The 13,350-nt window shown below is 45.8% G+C and overlaps 2 protein-coding genes across 5 annotated transcripts in view; both read right to left on the bottom strand.

Annotated features, from left to right (window-relative positions):
• The window catches only part of LOC117309537 (C-type lectin domain family 10 member A), a 36,462-nt gene that overhangs the window by 892 nt on the left and 22,220 nt on the right, over positions 1-13,350 (bottom strand). For 2 of the 4 annotated variants that reach the window (XR_012328796.1, XR_012328797.1), the window contains 2 exons: positions 1,901-2,122; positions 839-969 (listed from right to left, as the gene is read on the bottom strand). Coding sequence is in view for 1 of the 4 variants with exons in the window: in XM_073798396.1 (XP_073654497.1) it covers positions 885-969 (85 nt within the window). In the remaining 3 variants the exon portion in view is untranslated. Of the gene's footprint in view, positions 1-806; positions 970-1,900; positions 2,123-13,350 lie in introns of those variants that run through there. The other 2 variants (XR_012328795.1, XM_073798396.1) reach the window with 2 other exon arrangements.
• SLC16A11 (solute carrier family 16 member 11) overlaps positions 1-13,350 on the bottom strand; it is a 25,303-nt gene extending 11,953 nt beyond the window's left edge. The window contains exon 1 of the mRNA XM_033847109.2: positions 11,949-13,350. The gene's annotated coding sequence lies outside the window, so the exon portion shown is untranslated. The remainder of the gene's footprint in view (positions 1-11,948) is intronic.

Raw genomic sequence — 13,350 nt, 5'->3', positions numbered from 1 at the left:
TCTGCTTGGGCCTGCTGGGAAGGCTTCACAGAAGAGGAGCTCTTTGAGCTGGGTCTTGAAGGATGAGTAGGAGTTTGCCAGATGGCTGTGTGGGCAGGGGCATTCCAGGCAAAGGGAACTGCCTGTGGAAAATCACAAAGGCATGAACCAGCTTGGCACATTGTTTATTGTTTGGGGAGCTGTAAATAGCCACTGTGTGGAGAACAGGGAGTGTGTAGGAGAATAATGTAGGACGAAGCTGCTGGGGCAGAGGGTCCCATCATGAAAGGCCAGGCCAAGGAATTTAGATGTTTTCCCGGGGACTGATTCTTCTCAAAATTACCCCTGATGCAGCAGTCACTAATATCCACTAATACTGGAAGCTGATCACAGAGGGGAGAGGACTCATACCAGCATCAGAAGGGTCAGGAGAGTCTGGGGTGTAGACCTTTTGTGCAGGGGACGTTTCTTTGAACTATCTTGTTTTACATTGAAAATTTTGCATCCTGCTTCATAATCATTGATGCATATCTTCATAGGAAAGTTATGCTTTAAATGACTAGATAAATTATTTAAGTTTTTCTTCCCCAGTCCTCCTCTGGGCAGAAGCCACCTCTGGGAAGTCATCCCAACCACTGATCTGCGTTAGGTGCCTCCCCCTCTGCCTACTCACCCCATCTGAGCACTTTTCAGCCTGCAGTGACATCATCCTTTTTGCCCTCCACCCCTACATTGCCCCTGCACCCTGAGGCCCAGGAGGTGGGACCTTGCATTATTGATCTCTGGATCTTTGACACCCAAAGGTGCCAAAGGTGAATACAACTCACTGCATGAGAGAAACACTGAACACGGGACCCACTGAATGTGTGGACTCGGGGCCTCGTGCTCCATCAGATGTGGCGAGATCACAAGTGGTTGCTGATGGACCAAACTGGCAATGTCCACCCACGTAGAGAAAGCTCCAGAAGCAGATGCTGATCCAGGTCGGGTCTAGGGAGATCAGACAAGAGGGGCAAGGTCTGTCCATAATTTGCTTTGGGGACCACGAGATCAGGGAGTGTGTCTGTGTCTGTGAACTCTAAAACTGCTCTGAGGCTTTCTCCTGGGAGCCCCCGTGAGAGGTTCTTAGGTCCTCTGGGGCCTGCAACCTCTGGGTATCCCTGAGCTGAGCCCAGCCATTGCCTAAGGACACCCACTGGCGGCTCCCTCTGCAGAGTATGGATGGGAAGGAAGGGGCGGACAAGGGTGCAGGGCATCACCCACAGGAAACGTGGCTCTATTTGAGGTACACAAAAATATGAGGCTTCCCGCGTTTGGCCCTGCTGATCTTGGGCTTCTAAGTGCCTAATACAGCTGCCTCTCACCCCTCGCCTCCCAGAATCTTCTCCTATCCCAGCTCACCCAAGACCAAGCCATGGGAAGTCAGCATAGACCTCAAAGTGGAAGAAGACCATGACCCAGGAAGGGGCCAAGGACACAAAGGTCAGGGCTTGTGGTTCAGGCCAGGGGAGCACATCTGCTGAGACACTCTGTAATGGGGGTGGGTCATGAAACAGGAAGATGAAAGCACCCACTCAGTGGGGCTTAGGATGTGCAGAGAACAAATTTGCTTGGAATGACCACACCTGAATGGGGAACTGAACCAGGTCCTCTGAACCTTGTGCTGGGGCTGGGGCTGGGTAAGTGGTTGCTGAGTCTGAGGCCAGGGGAGGCTGGTGGTGGGCTTGAAGTTGGCACAGATGAGACAGAGCTGAGGCTGGAGCTAGGTTGGGGCCAAGACCTAGGATGGGACGGGAGTCCCAACCCCACGTTACTCCTCTCTGAGCCCCTCTACCAAGTTTGTCTCTGGTGCTTCTTCAATCCAGTCCCCAATCCCTTCCCTCTGTCACCCTCCCGCCCCCCACCTCCCCAGCCCCACCACCTGCTGAAGATCTGGAGCGTCTGGCTTTTGCATCTCTCTGGACAGCCCAGCCTCCAGGACAGGAGATCAGGATGGCGGAGGAGCACCTAGCTAAAGTCTTTGCGCCTGGTCTGTTTAAAGATCCAAATATGTCTTATTCCAGCATTTTCTGCTTCTGGGACTTTGCCCAACATGTGTGTCAAAGTCCTTAGTTGTAAGCCACAGGCGCCAACTCTGACTTACCTAAGGAGAGAAACGATTGATTGCAGGATAGTGTGTAACACTCAGAATTACCAATAAGACTACAGAACTAGGTTTGGCAGGAACACAGACCGGCCACAAGTCTAAGCGAGGGGCCAAGGCCACTGCTGTCGCCATCGGACACTAGATGTCGCTGCCAGCCTTTTGCAGCCACTGGACCTAGAAACTGCTGCTGCTGCTCAGAAACATCCTGTTTGTTTGTTTGTTTTGAGAATTATCTTTTCTTTTGGTGGATAAACTGAGGACTTAAGTCCAGGAGACAGCCCCTCAGATCGCTCTGAGGGACTGTTCCGAAGAGGTAAGGGAGGAACCAGGATACACAGGAGTTTTTGCAACAAAAAACCAGGTAGTCAGAACTTCAAAAATTACTGCTAACTAAGAAAAAAAAGACATCTCAAGTTAATGAATTTAACACTTTTCTGTGTATGGGAAGATGCAAGAGTCTGGGCTCACTGAAATCATTCTTTTGATATGCTCCTTAACTTTCTAGGACTGGTATCCTGTTTTCTTCCATCCTGTATCCCCTGAGGGTGCACAGTCCAGGCAGCTGTAGTGGCTGATGGCTTGATGGCCTTACTTGATGGTCAACAGTTGAAAATATCTTCTCTGTCTCATTCACTTCTAGCTCCAAACTCAAGTCCAGGGTCGTGCTTCTGACCACCTGAGCCTTGGTCATGTGCTCTTATCATAGCTGGAAGGGACACCAGGAGAGTGAGTACCTGGTGTTTTCAGTGTTGACAGGTACATGGGTTCTGCTTCCCATCCAAAATAATAAGGTGGAACATGTCAATCATACCCCAGTAAAGCGGAATCATCATCATCATCACAGGAATTTCTCAAACAAAGGAAGGGTTTTAGATGCGAGACAGCCCAAAATGTCCACTAAAAACTGGTCATCAGGATGGGAACGGGATTCAAATTGAGGCAGCAGGGTGTGTGCATCCTGCAAAAACAACTTGGACACGGTGAATTGTGAAAAACATGGTTCTTGATTCCCAAATCCAACGTTTTCTAGGTATCTATTCAAAGGTGGTAATACTTCAAAGCATTGTTGGTGAGACTTCAAAGAAATAAAGCTTGGAAAGGACCAGCACAACCGCAGGCAGGCACATGGTAGGCATTATACAAATGCAGGTTCCCATCCATTTCATTTCCTCTCATTTTCTGGCCACAGACAGTCACCCCTTCACCTCTACTCTCGTCTAATCTCTATTCTAGTTCCCTGTGCTCCCATGTCTTGATCTGAGAGGGGGAGTCACACCAGAAGGGGCCAGTGATGACATCTGTCTTTTCCCCTCTGTGGTACTATATATATATGCCTGTACATCTGTACACATACATATGTGTGTGTATGTGTGTTTCAGGTTTACAGGTATACTATATATATATAAATGTTTCCGGTGTACAACATTATGATTCAACATCTGTATACACTACAAAGTGATCCCCACCACAAGTCTAATTACCATCCATCACCACACAGTTGACCCCCTGTACCCACTCCCTAACCCCTTTTTCCTCTGATAACTGCTAATCTTGTTCTCTGTATCTATGAATTTGTTTCTGTCTTTTCATTTAGTTTATTCATTTGCTTTGCTTTACTTTTATTTTTACTTATGGCTGCGTTGGGTCTTCCTTGCTGCACGTGGGCATTCTCTACTTGTGGAGAGCAGGGGCTACTCTTCATTATGGTGCACAGGCTTCTCATTGCAGTGGCTTCTGTTGTTGCGGAGCATGGGCTCTAGGCATGCGGGCTTCAGTAGTTGTGGCTTGAGGGCTCTAGAGTGCAGCCTCAGTAGTTGTGGCGCACAGGCTTAGTTGCTCCATGGCATGTGGGATCTTCCCAGACCAGGGCTCGAACCCGTGTCCCCTGCATTGGCAGGCGGATTCTTAAGCACTGTGCCACCAGGGAAGTCATGCTTCGCTTTTTTAGATTACACATATGATATCATATGGTATTCCTCTTTCTCAGTCTTATTTCACTTCCATGTTGTCCCAAATGGCAAGATATCATTCTTTTTTTATGGCTGAGTAATATTCTATTGTGCATATACCACATGCTCTTTATGTATTCATCCATCGATGGACACATAGGTTGTTTCCATATCTTGGCTATTGTAAATAACGCTACAGTGAACATAGGGGTGCATATATCTTTTCGAATTAGTGTTTTCGTGTTCTTCAGATAAATACCAGAAGTGGAATAGCTGGATCATATGGTAGTTCTATACTTAATTTTTTGAGGAATCTCCATACTATTTTCTATAGTGGTTGCACCAATTTACAGTCCCACCAATAATGTATGAGGGTTCCCTTTTCTCCATATCCTCGCCAACACTTATTATTTCTTGTCTTTTTGATAACAGCCATTCTAACAGTGTGAGGTGATGTCTCACTGTGGTTTTGGTTTGCATTTCCCTAACAATTAGTGATGTTGAACATCTTTTCATGTGACTGTTGGCCATCTGCATGTCTATTCAGATCCTCTGCCCATTTTTTAATTGGGTTGTTTGTTTTTTTGTTGTGGAGTGTATGAGTTATTTATATATTTGGGGTATTAACCCTTTATTGGATATATGATTTGCAAATACTTTTTCCCATTCAGTAGGTTGCCTTTTCATTTTGATGATGGTTTCCTTTGCTGGGCAGGAACTTTTTAGTTTGATGTAGTCCCATTTGCTTATTTTTGCTATTGTTTCCCTTGCCTTTGGAGTCAGATCCCCAAAAACACTGCTAAGACTGATGTCAATAGGTTACTGCCTATGTGTTCTTCTAGGAATTTTATGGTTTCATGTTTTACATTCAAGTCTTTAATCCATTTTGAGTTAATTTTTGTGCATGGTGTAAGATAGTAGTCTAGTTTCATTCTTTTGCATGTGGCTATCCAGTTTTCCTAATGCCATTTATTGTCCTGTCCTTTCTCCGTTGTATGATCTTTGTTCCTTCGAGGGTTTGTGAACTAAAGAGGCTGTGACTGGCTCCTGTTACCACAGACCTCTTCTTGTCTGTGCACAGGGTGGGTCTTTTGCCTTTCAGTTCCCTTGCTTTTGAACAGAGTTCTGCTTGTCTGCCTTGAATCTCCTTTGCCCCTGCCTGCACTTCAATGTCATTTCCTCTGCAAAGCCTTCTCCCCTACTTTCAAAGCATTTTAAATCATGCTTAAAGGCTACATGCTAGGTAGCCTTTCTTCCTAAGGGTTCCTTTCCTCTATCTCATTCAGACAAATAGCTTTACCCAGCTTTACCCACCTTTGTCTCAAACTCTGATCATATCTCTTTCTTGATTCACAACCAGGAGTCTCTCACAGTGGGACTGATCCTGGTTTAAAGCAAGTCTATGAGTCTGATGCCTACTGTGTAGTTTGAAGAGTGTGGTGGCAGGGTCTGGCCTGGAGGGAAGTCACATCTGAGTAGGCCTAAAGAAAGGTGAGGGCAGCTGGTTGACCAGCTGCCTTGCAGGAGCATCTTTTTTTCTTTTTTTTTGCGGTACGCGGGCCTCTCACTGTTGTGGCCTCTCCCATTGCGGAGCACAGGCTCCGGACGCGCAGGCTCAGTGGCCATGGCTCACGGGCCCAGCCGCTCCGCAGCATGTGGGATCTTCCCGGACCGGGGCACGAACCCGTGTCCCCCGCATCGGCAGGCAGACTCTCAACCACTGCGCCACCAGGGAAGCTGAGGAGTGTCTTTTTTAAAAATTTATTTTATTTATTAATTTATTTTTGGCTGCATTGGGTCTTTGTTGCTGAGCGCGGGCTTTCTCTAGTTGCGGCGAGCGGGGGCTACTCTGTTGCGGTGCGTGGGCTTCTCATTGCGGGGGCTTCTCTTGCGGAGCATGGGCTCTAGGCACGTGGGCTTCAGTAGTTGTGGCTCGTGGGCTCTAGAGCACAGGCTCAGTAGTTGTGGCGCATGGGGTTAGTTGCTCCGCGGCATGTGGGATCTTCACGGACCAGGGCTCGAACCCGTGTCTCCTGCATTGGCAGGCGGATTCTTAACCACTGCACCACCGGAGAGGCCCTGCAGGAGAGCTTTTGATCCCTGAGGGTTTGCTTAAGTCTTTAGGAAAGTTCCATGCCAGTTCACCTGGGCTGGTGAACCAAAGGAGAGTGTTGTGTGCAGCCTTAGGCCACAACAATGAGAGGAACCATGTACACCTGGGCTTTCAGGATGGAGGCAGAGCTAAAAGAGCCCCAAGGAGAAGGGAAAACTTGGACCAGAGAATTGCTGCCCAGTTTTAGTGCTTCTCCTCCCTGGGCTAATCCATGGAGTTTCGAACTTGGTTTTATTAAGGAAGCTGTCTTCCTAGTCCCTCCCAAAGCTAATTATCCATTTGGGCGCTGACCTGCTGGACCCTTGAGCAGCCTGTGCCTCCGCTGACCATTGCTACCCTACACAATACATACACCTCCTTGACACTCTGTTACCCCTCCAGTCTCTGATGGTCTCTCTCACTTTCACCTTCGGCTTTGTCTCCAGTTAGGGGTCCAACTTCCCATAATGCCATTTGGTATTGGGGATGCTGACGAGAAGTGGCAGTGCCAAGAAAGCTCAGCGGATAGCAGTTCCTGGTAGTACTGTAACGGAGAAGAGCTAAATCGGATTCCACGTTGGATCTGTTTCTTTGACTTTAACCTTTGCTTCTCATTGCTTTTGTTATTATAATCATACATAACCGCCTGCCTCAGGGAACCCTGCCCACCTGTGAATGGCTGCAAGAAAAAAGAAACTAACACATACCCTCACCGAGGCTGGTCATTCTAGGAGATGTTTTGCAAGACTGATGGCCCTTTTACTTTACTTCTTCACCGCCTCTCCCTCTCTGATTCTATAAAAGAAACTGGCATGCAGACCCCGGTAAGACGGTTTTTCAGAGACACTAGTCTGCCGTCTTCTCGGTCTGCAGGCTTTCCGAATAAAGTCGTCTTCCTTGCCTCAACACTTCATCTCTGATTCATTGGCCTGTCATGCGGCGAGCAGAGTGAGCTTGGGCTTGGTAACAGTACCAGCCCCAGAGGGAAGGGAAGATCATTGCTGGCTGCGCGTCATAAGCCCTTCTGGAGAGCATATGCAGTGTGCTCACTGGCAGCACAAACCATCTCTGTTAGTTATGTTTCTTAATTAAAGTTAAGTAAGAAGAGTTCAACTCAACTTGGCTTGAATAATAACAAAGTATATTATCTCATGTATCAATAAAACTAGAGGTAGGAATACCCAAAGCTAGCTAATCATCATCAAGGAATCAGATTCTTCCTATGTTTTCAGTCTGTCACCCTCAGGGTTTTAGTTTTTGCCTCTTAAGGTTGCAACATGGCTTCACCAGTTTTAGATATGGCAGCCAGCCATGACCATATTGCGGAGAAAAATGAGCACAACTCTTCCAGTGTGTCCCCCTTAGTAGTAAAGAAATCTTTCCCTACAGCCCCCAGCAGATAGCCCCTCATCTGTGGCCAGATTTGTATCCCATGCTCATGATTAAACCAGCCATTGGCAAGGGGGATAGGACCACCACAACTGACTTATTCTCATCCTGGAGCTGGATTCACCTGAAGCACATGACTGTATGCTGTAGGGTGGATTCCTAAACACCATTTAGGGTCAGTTAGGAAGGAGAAAAAAGAATCATTGTTGCATAGGAAACCAAGAGTGTTGGCTAAACCATCTATGAACTCCCTGTTGGTGCCTGAAGGGACCTGGGGAGGTCGGAAAGCCAAAGATTACTCTGGAGGGGCTATTCCTCTGGAGGAGTAATTCCTATTACTATTCCTGGGACACTAATGGGGATTTTTTGTTTGTTATTATTAATGGGATTTGTTCCCTCTGATGATTACCACAAACTCCTCCCTCCACCACACATATACACAAGGAGCAGGAAGAAACACCTATACTCCGTGGAAAGGATCTAACATAATGTCTGTCATGAAGTGGGCATCGATATAGCAGCAACAGATAAAAGCGTGTCTCGCCTCCCCCAGTCTCAACGATGGAACCCACATCCTAACTGGTCTTCCAGCCACCAGCAATTCATTCTCTTCACTGCAGCAGTGATTTTTTTTCAAAATTCAAGTCTGATCTACCCACAAAGGCTCCTACTGCCCTCAGGACAAACTCAAGACTCCTTAGCCAAGAGCACAAGGGCCATAATCATTTGAATCCAGCCTGAAAATCATATCTTCAGAGCTCTCTCTCTCTCTCTCTTTCTCTCTTTGTATCCTCAGCTTCAGCCTGCTAGAGGGGTGAACGAGTGAAGCATGAATAGGCACAGCGTGGTTACAAATTGGATGTAGCATCACACCGATAAATTCTAAGAAGACATTGGATGTGCTTCAGCAGCCATTTTCTTTTCTTTTTAAACTCTAAGTAAAATAGAAATATAAGGAAACTTCTTAAATTTAATAAAGTCCATTTCTCCAAAAAGAAGCAGTTATTCTAAAGAGAAAATCGTTAAATCTATTTCATTAAAAAGCGTTATCATCATTATTACCCAACGGTGTATAAAGGTTTTAGCAGGCACAAAAAAGAGAGTAAATACTGATCAGACTGAGTACCTAGAAGACACAACAGGCTCTAGCATAAAACATTTTCAGAATGAATAAGAAACTTTGGCAAGGTGGCTGGATACAAGATGGATAAATGAAAACAGGAGCTTTAAGTTCTTTTTTTAGCAGTAGGGCAGCTAAACTCCTACTACAGAATACCTAAAAGTGCTAGATAAAAACATCTTTTAATTCCTTTTAAATTAGTGTCTTAGCTAGAAAGAAAATAAGAGAGGTTCTTACAGCTGAGCATAATAAGTCCAGAGCTGTAAGCAAGGGTTAAGCAGATAACCCTACAGCTGAATGCAACGTGCAGTTTCAAATGGAACACCTGTGTGAGTGGCCAGCGTCGAAGACTTGGGCCCACGTGAGCTGGGGAGTCAGATCGTAATAGCAGCCTCAGGAAGGACCACAGAAAAGACGTGAGTGAAAAATATCGCCTGCCATTTCAGTAAACAAAGGATGGTGCAGCCCTCAAGCCATCACTTTACAGTTGCCCCCTGCAGTGAGCGCTGAGGGCACTCAGGATGGAAACAGGATGCCCGCCATCAAGCCATCGGCCACTGCAGCCCCCCTCTAACGGTGCACCCTGAGGAGTCTCAGGATGGGAAAACACAGGATACTGGCCCCAGACAGCTGAGGTACATATCAAAGGAATGATTTCAATGAGCCCATCTTCTCATACATAGACAAGCGCTAAATTCATTAACTTGAGATGTCTGGTTTTCTTTCATTAACAGTAATCTTCTGATATTCTGACTACCTGGGTTTTGTTATGAAACTTCTGTATATCCTGGCTCCTCCCTTACCTCTTCAGAGTAGCCCCTCAGCGCTATCTGAGAGGCTGTCTCCCAGGCATGAAGTCCTCAGAAAGCCTGCCAAATAAAACATAATTCTCAACTTTAGGTTGTGCTGATTTTTTTTTTTTTTTTTTGGCCACACCACCCCGTTGGTGAGATCTTAGTTCCCCAACCAGGGATTGAACCTGCACCCTCAGCAGTGAAAGTGCAGAGTTCTAACCACGGGACCACCAGGGAATTCCCCAGGTTGTGCTTTTTTTTTTTTTTTTTTTTTTCCAGTTGACAAAGACAAGAAGAAAGCTGGTCTTCCGGAGAATGAAAGAAGACTCTCATAAAAATTCATAACCACAAGCTTGTCCTCAAGCAGGATCAGGGCACAAATACACACGGCATTTGAGTTTCAAGAAACATCCAGCTGAGTGATTTATTTAAAGGAGTCTCAGCTTGGAAGGACTTTAGGCACCTGGCAGAAGCAAACACAAATCCTCTCTGGAGGAATATACCACCAGACCAGACCCGAAAGAATCTTGAGAGACAAAGTCTCAAAAACTAAGAGCTTATAGTGTAAAAACCAAAACAAAACACAAAAGAAAAAATAGGGCATCTGGAATGACAGTCAGTGGAAATATCAAATAGCAGAATAGAACTTTATGTTTAGATGTTGGAATATTGAAAAAATACAAAATGAATATATCTAATATGTTTAAATACGTAGAAGAGAGTCTGAAAATATGAATATGAAAAAAATTATGAAGAAAAAATGATCAAATGACTAGAGAGACTTCCAGTGGCGAGTGCTCACAGCTGCTACTGCCATTTCAGGCACAACAGTGAGGCTGAGACACCAGCTGGTCCACTGTGGTGTCGATGCTGGGGCTGGTGGGGATGCACACGGCTACTGAGTCTCAGCACGTGGGTGCAGACATGGCCAAGGTAGGCGACTTCCACTTGGAGGAGCCGAGTAACTGAGCTGAGTCACCTCAGATTCCAAACAGAAGATCAGAAGTTTGATTCATTGCCTACTTTACTGGAATTCTACAAAATGTACTATTTAGACACTACAACATCGATAAAACCAGTTCCCAAGGCCAGGCAGGGAAGTGGAGTGATTCTCAGGCAGGAAGAGCCAGAGGATGTGTTATCCAACCTCTCTTTGACTTTAAGAAAAGAGACATCCTGAAAATCCAAGAAAAGTCTGAAGAGCAGTGGTGGAATGAGGACAGCAAAGGCAAGAGGGAGTTCATTCCAGTCCCTTATGTTGAGAAGTATAGACCTGCCTCCACCTCAGGATTGGCTGTGATTGGTGGTCAGTGAACTGGTAAAGGTCTCAGGATTAATGTGAGTGGTCAGGGGAGTATAATGCAAAGGACTTCACTTCCCATTCAGTCCCGTCCATCTGCTGCTTCAATAGAACCCGATGAGGACTTCAGCAGAGTAGAGCTCAACAGTTTTGCTGACAGAAGGGAACAATATTTTTCAGTTATCTGCAACTGCTGTCCATATAATTTCTTACAGAGGTCTAAGGCAGTTTAGTTTTGTTTTTTGTTTTTTTTTTTTTTTGCGGTATGTGAGCCTCTCACTGTTGTGGCCTCTCCCGTTGCGGAGCACAGGCTCCGGACGCGCAGGCTCAGCGGCCATGGCTCACGGGCCCAGCCGCTCCGCGGCATGTGGGATCTTCCCAGACCGGGGCACGAACCCGTGTCCCCCGCATCTGCAGGCGCACTCTCAACCACTGCGCCACCAGGGAAGCCCCTGGCAGTTTAGTTTATATAAGCATTCTGTTCCTTATGACCTTCTGGGACAGAGTTACTCCATTCCTAGTCACAGTTCACCACAGTCAAGATATGAAACTGGAGAGTTTATGTGTTAACTTGTGATTGGCTAATTTTAGGCGGTAGCGGCTATGCCTCTGTGTACAGCAGGGAGAGGTGTCTGCCCCTTATTCTCAGGTAGTGCAAATCGATCTATGGAAAAGTGGTGGAATTAGGAGCATCGTGCACTGCTTATCCTGATTTACTTAATGGTTTTCTTTTCTCGTTCTGAAACCATTCTACTAAAGGGCAATAGACTGTTCCCATCCACCTCCATGAAGTAATCATGCACCATGTGAATAATACACAATGGGATTGCTTTTTCACTTACAAAACATGACCAGTTATGACTCATTCTGACATTTCAAATCCTAACAATTCTGGGAGTACAACTAGAGGCATTTATCTTCCTTTCCATCCAATGAGTCATACATTTTCTTCAGATTCTGTTCAGATTCTTGTCCTTTTTCCCCAAACCTACAAGTAGGTTAACTCTAAGAAGTATACATTTTCATTCCAGATGAGAAGCGGGATGTGGAGAGCACCTTACTCAGTGCACAACATTTAGCCAGTATTAGATCCACTAATCACCCAGCTCTCTGCCTTCCCCCAAGGAGTCACTGTAGGTTCACGCTGCTCCGGCAGTTAAGTAACTCCTTACTCCTTACCTTCCCTTCATAGTCATATGACTGCTGCCACCACTCCAAACATCATGTCCTCAACAAGGAACCATCCACAGCAGGAAGGCAACAAGCAGGGGTCCTCCCTAGACAGCTTTCTTTCTTTCTTTTTTTTTTAACCAGGGAAGAAAATCTTGCACAGAAGCCCCAGAAGGTTTCCAGCTCCTCAAATGTCATTGGCCAAAACTGAGTCACATGTCTAACCCTAAACCAATCACAGACAAAAGAGTGGGCATGCCCTAATAAGCTTAAACCAGTCATAACTCAGCCCTTAGTAGTGAAGAAGGGAGGGGCTACCCCGGACTGGTTTGTGCCCCACACCTGTATACCTGAACAAAGGAAGAAGCAAGAAATGATCACGGGAAGTGTTGGCTAAAGAACAGAGAATTATAGTCTGCAGTGAGAAAGAGGACTGAAGTGGATGGTGGAAAGGAAAGAGTCTCTCGAGGTTCCAGGTCCCCTTTCCAGTCTATCTCAGGGCTTTAGCCACTTCCCTGCCCTAGAGTCACCTGTTGGTTTCCTAGGTATGGCTGGCTGCCTTAACAGAGTGCTGCTGCAAAAACAACAGAAATGCATTGTCTCACAGTTCTGAAGGCTAGAAGTCTGAAATGAAGGCACCAGCAAGGTTATGCTCCCTCTGAAACCTTTAGGGGATGACTCTTCCTTGCACCTGCCTAACTTCTCATGCCTCAATCCTTGACCTTCCCTGGCTTGCAGTTGCCACCCTTTAATCGGCTTCCGTGATCACATGGTTTTCTCCCATGTGTCTCTTCTCTCCTTATAAGGACACTCACCATACTGAAGTAAAGACCCGCCTTACTCTAATATGACCTCATTTCAACTAATTACGTCTGCAACCATCTTATTTCTGAATAAGGTCACAGTCACAGGTACTGGGGGTTAGGACTTCAACTCATCTTTTTGGAGGACACAATTCAACCCATAACAGGCTGTGTGAGACACCCTTGTGTAATGAATGGTCTTTTGGCATTACCTAAACCCAGAGATATTCTGTAGTTTATAACCAGAGTCCTTTCAATATAGGACTCCAATAGGGATTCAAACAAGTCCAGACAAACACATGTCATACAAGCCCTTCCTCAGTCTCGTCCTCTGCTTACTTAAGACTCTGTTTCCAGAATCAACATAGAAAAGCTTACATGATCACCCAAGAGCACTTTTATCTCCTTTGGACCAAAGTCCTTTTTCAGAAGAGAGTCTTGTATAACTTTGAATAACAGAGGGTTTGTTTGCATAATTAGAGAGCCAGCCTGGGAAGTTTCCTAAAATTAGGGAACAGTCTTCTTTTAAAATATATTCATGCCAGACAGAAGAAAATTCAGGTTGTTGTTGTTGTTGTTTTAATTTGTGAAAATGTAGCTTTTATATA

The sequence above is a fragment of the Tursiops truncatus genome, chromosome 20 (genome assembly GCF_011762595.2).
Source record: "Tursiops truncatus isolate mTurTru1 chromosome 20, mTurTru1.mat.Y, whole genome shotgun sequence".
In the NCBI taxonomy this organism is placed as follows: Eukaryota; Metazoa; Chordata; class Mammalia; order Artiodactyla; family Delphinidae; genus Tursiops; species Tursiops truncatus.
The sequence above is the reverse complement of the archived record's forward strand: the minus strand, read 5'-3'. Positions and strand labels throughout refer to the sequence as shown.